The sequence below is a fragment of the Maniola jurtina genome, chromosome 18 (assembly GCF_905333055.1).
Source record: "Maniola jurtina chromosome 18, ilManJurt1.1, whole genome shotgun sequence".
Lineage (NCBI taxonomy): Eukaryota > Metazoa > Arthropoda > Insecta > Lepidoptera > Nymphalidae > Maniola > Maniola jurtina.
The window spans coordinates 833,052-846,298 of NC_060046.1; the positions used below are offsets into that span (position 1 = coordinate 833,052).

At 36.6% G+C, this 13,247-nt stretch overlaps 1 protein-coding gene across 1 annotated transcript in view; it reads left to right on the forward strand.

The window, feature by feature from the left end:
* Positions 1-10,893, forward strand: part of LOC123874575 (chondroitin sulfate synthase 1) — a 37,531-nt gene extending 26,638 nt beyond the window's left edge. Inside the window, exons 2-6 of the mRNA XM_045920049.1 lie at positions 2,665-2,805; positions 4,035-4,215; positions 4,982-5,139; positions 5,720-5,921; positions 7,113-10,893. Of these exons, the coding sequence (XP_045776005.1) occupies positions 2,665-2,805; positions 4,035-4,215; positions 4,982-5,139; positions 5,720-5,921; positions 7,113-8,272 (1,842 nt within the window). The 3' untranslated portion in view covers positions 8,273-10,893. The remainder of the gene's footprint in view (positions 1-2,664; positions 2,806-4,034; positions 4,216-4,981; positions 5,140-5,719; positions 5,922-7,112) is intronic.
* The last annotated feature ends 2,354 nt before the right edge of the window (positions 10,894-13,247 follow it).

Genomic DNA, 13,247 nt, shown 5'->3' on the forward strand with positions numbered 1-13,247 from the left:
ATTAATATCATTTCACATATGTGTTACCTATTATGTACCTATTCGAAGATATATAATACCTCACCTTACACCTGCCCTGCCTTCCTTGTTATTTGTATTTTAATGCTAGGACAGGACTGATGTATGGTGGTGAGGCGGTACCTCTGGTGCTGCAATGTTTATAGGCGGCAGTAATCACTTAACATCAGGTAACCCATCTGCTCCATTGATCACTGTTTTTATTAAAAAAAAAGACCTTTCGGATTTCAATTTTCAGTTCATCCCTTTGAACCATAAAGATTGGTCTCCGCTGCGTCGGAGCGTAGGACACAATACTTAATACATAATAATATAGGCGTTGAACTATTGAAGCTTCACCATCATAATCATCATCCTTTTGAGGACTTGGGCCTGCTTCAAAAGTTTCCTTTATCTGTCTTCATTGAAGCTTCATCAATACCTACATATATACATATGATTAGAAAAGTATAAAAAGAAAAGTCCCAACGCCCAGCGCAAGCACTTGGACCTGAAATTTTGGACAGTTTCCTTATAATATAGATCAAGGAATGAGTCCGAATTTCGCCAAACTCCCGAGCAGGAATAAAATGGACAATTAGTGCAATACAATATAATATGTATATCTCTCTCACGATTTTTGCAATGCTTTGTCGATGAAAAAGTCGCGAGAAAGAAAGAAAGAAAATGTATTTATTTGTTGTTGGTGTCACAGATAAAAACAAAGTATACAAATATACATTTTCATCTGTGACACCACCCCAAATGGGTGTACAGCTCAGCATTATGTCCTGCATCATATGCAGGACGCTGATTTTCAGCTGTGACCCGGGTGACGCCACAGTCACAACAGTGAGTAAATTAAAAAATAATTTAATTTAAAATAACTTTAACCACAATATGTGTAGTATGCGTGTATACACATAAATATATATATATATATATATATATATATATATAATATAAATAAATAATAATAATTAATAATATAAGTATATATATACATATATAAATAAACAGTTATAATCTTATATATTATATAACAGAAATATAATATATGTAATATACATGAATAAATAAGTATGCAGAAAATAGTAATCTAGATAATGGATGTTTCAGCCGCAATATTTTCGAACTCAATTTGCTTGAATAATATAAACTTTTTCAATTTGTACACAAAATTAGCTTTGCTACGAGAATTCCGGATTGGTGGAGGAATATTATTCCAGCGTTTTGGCATTGCATATACTTACTTGGGCGGCTGCATGTTATATGTGCATGCGGCATGCACGTCATTAGATGTTTAAAATATGTTTGCAATTTATAAACAATAGCAGTTTGCGTATAAAGTCTATTTTGAAAGATCACCCGACTGGTTTCCTGAGGAGTTTACATCAGTCTGTACGAATACTGAGTAGGTATTCTTATTACAATGTAGGTACCTAGTCAAGTTTAAGTCCTCGTTCACCTAATCCAGAAAAGGCATTTTGGTTCGCCACAAACTAATCCTTATCTATTCGTCCCTTCGGGTTCTATGAGTTCGGACCCCCTGTTTTTACTTTGGTGAAGATCCAAGCAAAAAACCACAAACAGACAAGTACAAATTGTTTAAAATTGAAAATGTTTGTGATTACTGCACAAAATACAAATCATACCTGCGTGGAAAGGTGCCAAGAATACTGGCTGCATTTCAAAAAAAATACCAGCTCTGCTGTCACCTGATGAGACAAAATAATCTAAGTAGGTAACATAATTATTAACGAAGTACCTAGTATGATGTAGAATTATTCTAGACGGCTACATGAAAGTAGTTTATCAACAGATGGTTTAACAAACAATTTACTCTTAATTCCAAACATCGTATGATTGTTGATTAATTATTATTAATTATTGATTAATATTGACCGATGATAGCCTGTGTATCGGCCGCTTGCACTTTGAACTGTTCGACATTCAGTGTATTAAAATGTATTCAATCATATTAGCTGTTAAAAATATATCAAGTAGGTAAGTAGATAGGTAATATACGCAGAAGACCGAGTGTGTTCTGAGTGCAATTCAGGTAGTGCATCTCATAGGGTGTTGCGTATGCGCACATTAGGTACACGGATGACTCTTATTTTGTGTCACTAGCGACACCTAAATAATGTGGTGTCAGTGTGCTTATTTTGTTGTATTTCAAAAGAATAAGACAGCATTTCAATGAAAGATGAAACAAGTGATGAAATTTCAACAAACAACAATAGGCTATGTTCATAGACGTATAAGTGTTATGAAATGTAAATTAAAATTTATAACACCCTCGACAAGTGAAGGTTACAGTAACTAGAAAAGAGCTGGTAACTTTCAAACGGCTGGACCGATTTTCTTGGATTATAGCTAAGAACACTCTCGATCAAACCACCTTTCAAACAAAAAAACTAAATTAAAATCGGTTAATTAGTTTAGGAGTTACGATGCTACAGACAGATTACACAGATACATACGTCAAACTTAAACACCCCTCTTTTTGGGTCGGGGGTTAAAATCATAACAGTATGAGTGCATACAGCAAGATTTTCCACGCAAATTCCATCCTGGCGTATCAAATTATCTCTATAAAACAATAGACACTCCCTACGTAATAAGTACCTATAACTATTCATGTGACAATATTCCCGTATGCAGATGCAGACGATCCTGCACCACAATAGCAGCGGGTCTGAGGCGTACACCGGGCGACTCAAGAAGCGCGAGGTGCACCGTGCAATCACGCTGCATCCCGTCAAAGATCACCGCCAGTTGTACAGGCTTCACACTTATTTTAAGGTTAGTTACGTATCCTACACTCATTTCTTCTAAACTCACTTTTAGGGTTCCGTACCTCAAACGGAAAAACGGAACCCTTATAGGATCTTTTGTTGTCTGTCTGTCTGTCTCTCTGTCTGTCTGTCAAGAAACCTATAGGGTACTTCCCGTTGTCCTAGAATCATGAAATTTGACAGGTAGGTAGGTCCTTTAGCACAAGTACAAGAATAAATCTGAAAACCGCGAATTTGTGGTTACATCATTTAAAAAAAATATTAAAATGTGTTTCCATTTTCAAAGTAAGATAACTATACTAAGTGGGGTATCATATGAAAGGGCTTCACCTGTACATTCTAAAACAGATTTTTATTTATTTTTATGCATAATAGTTTTTGATTTATCGTGCAAAATGTTGGAAACATACCCGAGTACGGAACCCTCAGTGCGCGAGGCTGACTCGCACTTGGCCGGTTTTTTAGAGTTCCGTACCCGAAGGTTACTAACGGGATCCTACTATTACTAAGTATCTACTGTCCGTCCGTCCGTCCGCAAATCTCTATGGAGCTTGCCTGCTGTGGCCGAAATTCGGTTGAGAGGACATTATGAATGAGGACTATATGTATAACAGTCTCAGCTGTTATACATATACATATAGCATATAGTTAGCTATTAACTGTACAGTTATTGCGGCTCATTATGCGAGGAGCGGTAGTTAACCCAACGCCCCTAACCCCTAACCCCAGGTTAGGCATTGTGTGAATACTGAATGTGCCGTACGTCTACTGGTTTGCCTTGAATAGAATAATTGAATTGCATTAGATTGTTTTAAGTATAAAGTATGTCCTTGCGAAATTGAGTGGGTAATTTTTTAGGGCCAGAAGACGTATTTAAGTAAAATCAAACAAAGGTTAATATTGTTGTATTGGTAGGTATGTTTATAAGTATTGAATTTGAAGAACAAAGTATAAACTTGGAGAACTGAAGAAGATCGAATAGAAAAGAATGAAAGATAAAGAACGGCCAGTCATCCTTGATAAGATAAGATCCTGTTACGAGTACCTTTTTTTTCTACTGTTCAACTGTGCGTTAAATCAATCTTCAAAGATAGCTTGTATCCTGGAAATTAACCTATTGATTCTTTTTCTCCCGGGAAATTAAAGAATTTCCACGAGATTAAAAACCCCTAATCAACTAGACATCAATAATATGTCGTAAGTAACATTGGCTGAAAATAATGTTTATTTTTCCAGAACCTTCGTATCCAGGATCTCCGAGAGCAGTCCCTGGACTTGCACAGAGATATCCAGTCCTCAGCACGTGAACTTGGCGTGGAAGGGAAGCATGTGAATAGCTTCGTGCTTCCTGGCGGTGTACCCTTGTTTATTGCTAAGATGGGCGAGCCTGGTTACTTGGGAGACAATAGGATTTTAGGTAACGGTTAAGGATTTTAGTATTTGATTGCGGTGTCATTTGGCGATAGTGACTGACAATGTACTGGAGACAGGAACGGAAGAGAGAAGAGGTTTTTCCAAAATTTTCGAATTGGTTATACATACCAACAAATTCCTGAAAGGCCAGCACAGCAACGTATCGGCGGTATCTCTGGTGCTGCAAATGTTTATGGGCGGCGGTAATCACTTAACACCAGATGACCCAACTGCTCGCTTGCTCGCTATTTTTTATTAAAAAAAACCATTGTATTCGAAAACTAATCGCTTGACCTAGTTTTAACAGAAATCTTCGTTAAGGACAGTATAAGCTATACAAACTCAAATACTACTTCGACGAAATTTGTTTAAAAGATATTTTTCTGAAAAAATCTTGAGATAAAATTCTGCCAAGTGATAATTCGTTAGAGCCAAAGTTAGAGCTAATAAATTATGAGTTTGAGTTTAAAAAACTCAACATAATTTTACTGTTTTTAAAAGCAAAAGACTAAATTCTAATTTGTTGCTATGCTAAAATGTTAATTTAGAGCCTCAATACCCTAACGGTTGAAGAGCGGACTGTATTCCGAAACGTCGGCGGTTCAAACCCCACCCGTTGCATTATTGTCGTACCCACTGCTGGCACAAGCTTTACGCTTAATTGGAGGGGAAAGAGGAGTATTAGGCATGATTAGCATGGGTAATATTCTTTTTTTTTTAATACTTAGAGAACAAGGTAGATAACCGATTTCTGTTAAAAATGTTTTCAGGTGCTCCAATAGACTTCAACCGCTACAAAGCCAACAAAGTGACGGACATCGTGCCATTCGACTTCATCACCAAGTCCATCCACTCCGTCAGCCACTCCAACCCCAAGCGAAGAATTGAGACGCCATTGAAGGAGGCACTGGATGATGTTATACGAGAAGTTAGTACCTAGTTTTTTTTTAATAATAGCGACGGCGGAAATATAAATCCCCTTTGTTCCGCCAGAATTTCGATAAATCCGGCCTTGCTCCTTGTTTTCAAAGACCTACTAGGTACAACGGTTGGAGCTGGGCGTTGATGAGTTAGTGAGTTATCAGGGCATTTCTTTTTCAGTTTTATATTTAAAGAAACTATAAAGATAGATTAGCCGATTTCCATGGTTTCATTTTTTATTCACGGTTTTTTGTGGATTTAAAAAAAATATCTGCCACGGCTTGGATTTCGGTTTCTAACGCCGCGCGAAAGCCTTGTTCAGAAATGATGAATCCTGCATATCACTGAGAATGACCAAAGACGGAAAAGTGTACATTAATTTAGTTTTACCAATATCTCCCACCAGAACAATAAATATTAATAATTAATTTAGAGAATATCGTTTTTTTGGTATTCTTGTTCTGCACTTTTAAAGAAAAATTTCTCGTAATCATGATTCTCTCGGATCCTCTCTTGTGAGTAAAGTACCTATTTACAGTCTGGCAGAAATAAAAAAAAATTATAATAATTCTTACTCCACATTTCAGGTAATGGAGATCATCAACGCACCATCCCGTCAGCGTGGCCGTGTCATAGACTTCAATGAGCTACTGTACGGCTACACTCGCCTGCAACCCGTTCATGGTATAGACCACGTGTTGGACTTGCTGCTCAAGTACCGGCGGTACAGAGGCAGGAAGATGACCGCTGCGGTACGGCGGCACGCTTACTTGCAGCAGTCCTTTACAGGTAATTATCATCATCATCATCAGCCGATAGACATCCACTGCTCGACATAGGTCTCTTGTAGGGACTTCCACGTGCCGCGGTCTTGCACCAGCGAGCGGCTCCATGCGAATCGTTTGATGTCGTCTGTACATCTATAGTGGAGAGGCTGCCAATGCTGCGTTTTCCAGTGTAAAGTTGCCATTTTTCTTCAGACTTCAATGTCTATCAGTTTTCGAATTATGTGCTTTGCCTATTGCCACTTCAGCTTCGTAACCCGTTGTCTCTCCTACGAATCTTCTCATTCCTGATTTGATCACGTAGATGAACTTCAAGAATAGATTTAATGTAAGGTGGTAGTGGAGATAATTCAGTGCCAATACCTGACAGCTATTGTGTGACAGTTAAAATTGTCTCTGCATAGCTGAAAGTCTCTCTATTGCCTAAAATGCATCGTTGCAGCAAGAATACCGTAAATACAGCCAATTGTATTAATTTTTGTATTTTAGCACAAAATACGAAGGGACAAATACCGATTTTTTTTCACGGGGTTTTACCTTGATATTAATCTGAGTTCTCTGTTGAGTCATATTTTATTGCACGTTTATATTATTTGTAACTATTTTTGTTTTATGGGTTTGCGACTATTGTATTATACCTATTCACTACGGAATTTATAGAGGCTATTGAGTTTTATGAAATCGAAGGTCTTATCGACTATTTTTATCGTTAAATTATGAACAGTCCGTGTCTATCGTGTTTACAAAAATATATCTCCTTTGTTTCACGAAATTATAACTTAAAATTACCACTGTTAAAAAAAGTTTAAAATACTTCTGTAAGTCGATTTGCAAACTTATAAAGGGACTAGGGTTCCAAATGACACACAGAGAGACCGAATACACAAAATTAGAACACAAAATGTACGTTGTAAAGTGAAATCAGTACGTTGGCACGTCCAGAGTTAATTTAGCCATCGATAGTAGCTCAGAGCGAGAGCGGTGAAGTGACGCGACTACGTTCCGGTTTACGTTACACTTCTTATTTATCAGTAGAAATCGTTGGAAAACAGTTCCTGATTCTATTCAAACAATACTAGACACTAGCGAGATAATATGACTTTTAAAGAGTTTGCAAAAATCAAGGAGGTATGCAGTAGTTAGCGAACACGATGGGTCGAAATAAATTTACTAAATTCCAGTTTTACATTTTCAGGAACTGAAATACGAGAGCTGCCGATGGGGGATCCAGCACCAATCGAAGAGGCCGAAATATTGGAACAGCTTGATCCCAATGGGAAGAACTATCAAAACGAGTATGAGGACTTTGACGATCCAAACCAGAATCAGAACAGCTTCCTCGACTTAGGCAATTTGAATGTGAGACAAGCTTTCGAGAACAGCTTGCTGAAGATACACAATAACTTACCAAAAATGCTTCAGTGGAGTAACGAGAACTACGAGTATGCCGTCTACTACAGACAGATAAACTTCATTTTACCCCTTTTGGGTAGATTTGAAACATTTAATCGATTCATGAAAAATTATGAAGATATCGTCCTTAAAAGCGATGAAGCTGTTAGCTTAATTATTGTTCTATTCTTAGACCCCGAAAGTCCTCTAGATTATGAAAATTCCAAAACATTAATCAATCATTTTAAAAGCCTTTACGGGAAAGATATAAGAGTTGTTTCGATGGGTGAAACGACTTTTTCAAGAGGTGCAGCGCTCACAGAAGGTCTCAAGGAATGTTCGATTGATGATTTAGTTTCCTTCATAGACGTTGACATGATGTTCAATCACATAACACTTAGAAGAATTAGAATTAATACTGTTAAATACAATCAAGTGTACTTTCCAATTGTGTTCAGTCAGTTTAATCCTGAAGTGGTGTATGGTGATGAATATAATAAATTCAAAGAAGAAGTTACTGAAACTACCGAAGCAGAGGATGCTGAAGAAATTAATGATGATTTAAATAAAAGTGAAAGGGAATTAGCAGATTTGAAGTATAGTGGTGATATAGATGATGATTTTGGTTATTTCAGACAGTACGGTTTTGGTATACTCAGTATTTATAAATGTGACTTTGAAAGAGTTGGTGGTTTCGATTTAAGTATCAAAGGGTGGGGGATGGAGGATGTGCAGTTGTTCGAGACGCTAATAAAGTCAAACTTAACAGTGTACAGGATAGCTGATGAGACTTTGGTGCACATCTTCCATTCGGTGGACTGTGATAGCAAGTTAGAGAAAAGCCAGTTCCTGATGTGTCTGGGAACGAAAGCCTCGACATATGGGAGTGATAAGCACATGACATACTATATGTTAAATCATCCTGAAGTATTATGGCCGCAGAAAGTGAAGGGTGCTAGCTAGTACAGGGTTGTAGTTAGGATTATTTTGGAAATTATGACAATTATACCTATAGCGAAATTATTTGTTTTAATAGTGATATTCTGGTTAATGTACCATCGGCAGCTATGAAGTTATTTGTACAGCAGCATCTAATTGATAATACCAGTCGGATCAAGACATTAGACTGATATTATTGAAATAGACCAGTATTTTATTAGAATTAGGTTTTAAACGAAGTACATAGTTAAGAATAGTAGTGTAAAAAGTTAAGTTAAGTTAGTTTAACGACTTAATTTCGAAATGTAAGAACTGCAAATGTTTTTTCTTCTGTACATATAATTAACAATTGTTGTTGTCTAAGAGGATATTATTTTAGGAAATATTTGTATGTAGATTTGTGAAAACAGAGTTATAGGAAAATATTTTTGGTATCAATTTTGTGAAAATATCCTCTAGAATGACACGTTGTGGAAATTCCTATTTTTCGAAGCATTTATAAATATTTAGATTAATAGGGCATCAGTGCAAGAATTGTCCACGTTATTCATTTATGATGTAGTAGGTACATGTCTCGAAAATTGAAAATAAAGTCCATTTGCTTTTTTTTTGGTTATATGATTTGTGGTGATGCCCTCAGATGTTCCTAGAAAATTATAGTTTTAGATTTATTACTTTTAGAATTTAGTCGTTATTTTTAATTTTGCCAAGGGCTCACAACTTTTAAATCCTGTATCCCTTGTACAAGTTTGCACAGTGTAGACGTATTTATATGAAAAAGATACTCAAGCTTATGAGATCAAATCTGTAAGTAAATAAATAAAATGTTTAGATGTAATAAACAAGGTTATATGGGTACCATTTGAGGGTTGGCCGTCCATTGTCACAGGCTATTAGAGGAATAATTTTTTTTTACAAGGGAAGATTATGTAAATAATAATAATAGAAAATATTCGTTTTGTAGGTACCTATCTAAAGTTACCACGTCTCAGATTTATATCCTATTTTCTTTCTGCGAATTTCAGTAATGGATTTGGCTGGATTATTACTCGTAGAACTAGGTACAGTGACTGGCAAATAACTTGTGCAAAACGTGGTGCAGAAAGTAGGGGCTACTGATCTACCAATTGCGTGCACCCGCGCGATAGAAATCCGCTCACACCAACAAATAACTATTGTTTACGAGTACCTACTAGCTTATTATTCTTTGTATGTTGTAGAATTCCGCAAAATGAATCCTGTAAATCAATCAATGGACGCTCAACCTAAGCAATTATTGTCATAATAAGTATTATTAATAATTTTTATATGTATATTTAATGATATTCTAAAGGAAAATTGCGCGCCCCTCCTTTATTTTCCATACAAATTATGAGTAAGTATGAAAAATTTAGGAATCAGTGACATTTTAGGTTAGAATTTTATGCCCTCTAGCACTAAACTTGTTCGTTTCTAGCTGTTTTTGGTTGATTTTTTGGTGCTCTTACTAAGACATTGATTAAGCATACAGAATTCTAATTAAAGTAATAGATATGGTGGTGTATACCCGAATTGTGTCGTCCATTTTTAGGAACATAAGTACTTCACACATTTTAATGTCCCGGTCACATTGACGGCCAACAACACGATGTTCAATGGCGTTTCCCGTTAAATGTAGATGTAGCCACGTACAACGGCATTCACGATGACGTTTGGCGTTGGACGATTTTAACTTCATTTCAATTGGCATTACACATTTCACCGTTCATTTCACCGCTCAAGTGTGGCCACTCAGTTTAACGCGTTGATTATCGCGATAATTATAGCGTTGTTGGGCATTGACGTTAATCTTAATGTAGCCGCACATAATACATTATGAATATCGCAATAAGTACCTATAGCAGCTAACAAGTTTGGTGTCAGAGGTGCTTATCGGATACCGTCACGAAAGTTGATTGCACGCAATTCATTCTAAGACCATATGCATACTTCTGGACATAGCTGTCTTTTTTGGGTTCCGTATTCAGAGGTCAAAACGGAGCCCTGTGAATGTCACTTCTCTGTCTGTCTGTCCGCGTGTCACAGGTCTAACTCGTAGACAAAATGAGTGACAAACCTGATATTTTGGTATTTGGTGTAGAACACTGACCCAAAACCGAATATTGAATTAGAAATTTATAAACGTTGAATTTGAATTAAATCAGCCATTCCAAAATGGTTACCCCCAGTGTCTTTTTGTCTTTGTCATTTGTATGTGCTTACGTAACAGAGAGAGCTTTATACTTACTTTTCTCCGTGGATAGAATAAAGTGATTTCAATTCGATATACATATTGTATTTTGAAATCAATTCGATATTCAACTAAAAAATACAATTATTTTAATTTTTATTGTTTGTTATAATACTGTTGCTTAAGTTTATAGCAAGAAGTTCTCTTTTTAGTTCAACTTCACCAGTTAAATTCAACTTTCGTGACGTATGCTGTACTTTGTGCTCGCTGTAAATAGAAACTTTTGTGCTCACTAAGTGCCAATTTTAGGTTAAGTAGGTAATTTTAAAATGAATGTTATTTTTTTATTCAATGATGTTACGATGTTGTGATGTGATGACAATGAAGATGATGATCATGGAGGTGAAAATGAGTTTATGAAATTAAATTAATTTTTCAGAACTTGTTTTTTTTTATCATTTTTGTTGTAGTCTGTCATTCTGAGGCATATCTATGTTCTGAGCATCGATGTATATGGATTAGCCTTTCCCATACAATTCCGTCCGCAAAAATACGCTTGAATCTTACGTCATCGTCATTGACAAAGTCAAGAGACTTTTGCAAATTCTCTTGACTTTTTGAGCGCGTTTTTTATCTTCGAAGGGCCCATCCATAAACATCGATGGTTCTGAGGTAACACATAAAAACAAAAAGCGATGATAGACTAATGCCCAGAGACATGCTACCTAAACAAGATTGTGCACTGAGGCACCAAAAACGAGCCTATTGAGATAGCGCTAAATTGGAGTGTGTCCCTTTCTATTAGGGTGACAACACGATTTGATAATGTAAGACATTTGACGGATTATATGAGAATAGGAGAGGATGAATCATCATGATAACCCATCGCCGCTCACTACTGAGCACGGGTCTCTTCTCAGAATGATAAAGGCTTAGGCCATAGTCTGCCGCGCTGTAGTTATAAAAGTAGAGAAATTCAATTTTTTTTGTTCTGCGAAAAAGTACCAGTCATGTTAAGTATGGGTACCTATAATATAGGTAAGTAAAATTATTTTGTATAATCTGGTGCATGTGTTTAGGTCCTAAACAGTTTTAGGAAGTTCGTAAGCAAGGCATACTTTTGGGAAAATTGATGGTACAGCGTTTCTTTTTAAAAAAAAATCAGTGCACACGAAGCCGTAGCAAAATCTTCCGCTTTAAAATGCATTCCGCAAACTGCCGAATATTTGGTCATATTTCCTGGAACGACAGCGATCCATTTTTGCCTTAAGTCTTCATTTTTGAGAAATCTATCGATAAACAGAAAAAAACACTTCCATTAGACAATCAAATTATGGTTACCTTACTACTTCTGTATAGTATAGTACAGAATGTTCGCCATATTGTATTGCTTGACACCCAGTGTTGTCATCCTATTAATTTAAAAAAATATTTATAATACTTTTTAAACTAAATGATATTTTAATGACTTTATAAAATAAAGATAACAGTATGAAAATTACTGCGAAAACAAAAGAAAGTAATCTTGTTGTTTGAAATTAAATAAACAATGAATAAGAACTTTGTGAGCTACATCATAATTCGTACCATAGAAAATATTTTTTTATGCTTGCAATCCATTAGACAGTGACACACTCCAATTTATAGACCTCTCGCTCGGCTCGTTTTTCCGCTTAGCATAATTGTATTAGAAATTGGACTTTATGCTAATGCAACAGAATTTATTTTTGCAGGGAATTAAAGCTGAAGTGCACAATCATGTTTAGGTAGCACGTCTCTGCTAATGCCTAAGAGGCTAAGATGTCAGCTTCGATCCTGGGCGCACATCTCAAATGTTTTATGAGTAAATAGGTAAGTATGTGCGTTTTAAGCAATTAAGTACTTAAATATCACTTGCTTAAACGGTGAAGGAAACATCGTGAGGAAAACCGCATGGCTGAAAGTTCTACGTACTTTTCTCAATGTGTGTGAAGTCCTGGGCCAGCGTGTCAGACTATGGCTTAAGCCTCAGTAGGTGCCCATTATGATCATGATGATGCAAAGACGGCTTGTAGAGCAAATTTCCAACACGTAACCTTTGGTAGGAGGAGTGAATATGAAGGTATGTAGGGTCTTCATTATCATGATCAACCCATCATCGGCCCACTACTGAGAACGGGTCTCCTCTACAATGAGAAGGATTTGGCTATAGTTCACCACGCTAGCCAAGTGTGGATTGGCAGACTCTTTTTTTTAAAGAATATTAGCCATGCTAATCATGACTAATACTCCAATTAAGCGTAAAGCTTGTGCCAGGAGTGGGTACGATAATAGTGCAACGGGTGGGGTTTGGGGTTTGAACCGCCGACCTTTCGGAATTCAGTCCGCTCCTTAGCCGTTGAGCTATCGAGGCTCTTTTGATTGACAGACTTCATAAACCTTTGAGGGTAGTAGGTATAGGTACGGCACAATACAGATTTTATTAATCTCTAGTAGAACCTAAATTGCATTTCTAAATAAAAATTTCAATTTCATGCGAGGTCTTGTGATGTTACATGTAATTGTTTGGCAAGATTTCAACCGCGACAATGACAAACGATTTCAGTGAAAAGAATAACCGCCACGCTCTACTTTTGTAAAAGTGGGACATTTTTGAGATAACATCGTCCCGTGATTAGAGTAATTACGGGTAAACACACTTTCACACCGACTGCGTAGAGCCGTCGTCAACTAGAACACGCATTGCTTCTCAATTCGCAACTGGCCTTTGTTGGAGCCGAAAAGCTTTTTTTTACCCGACTACGGCAAAGC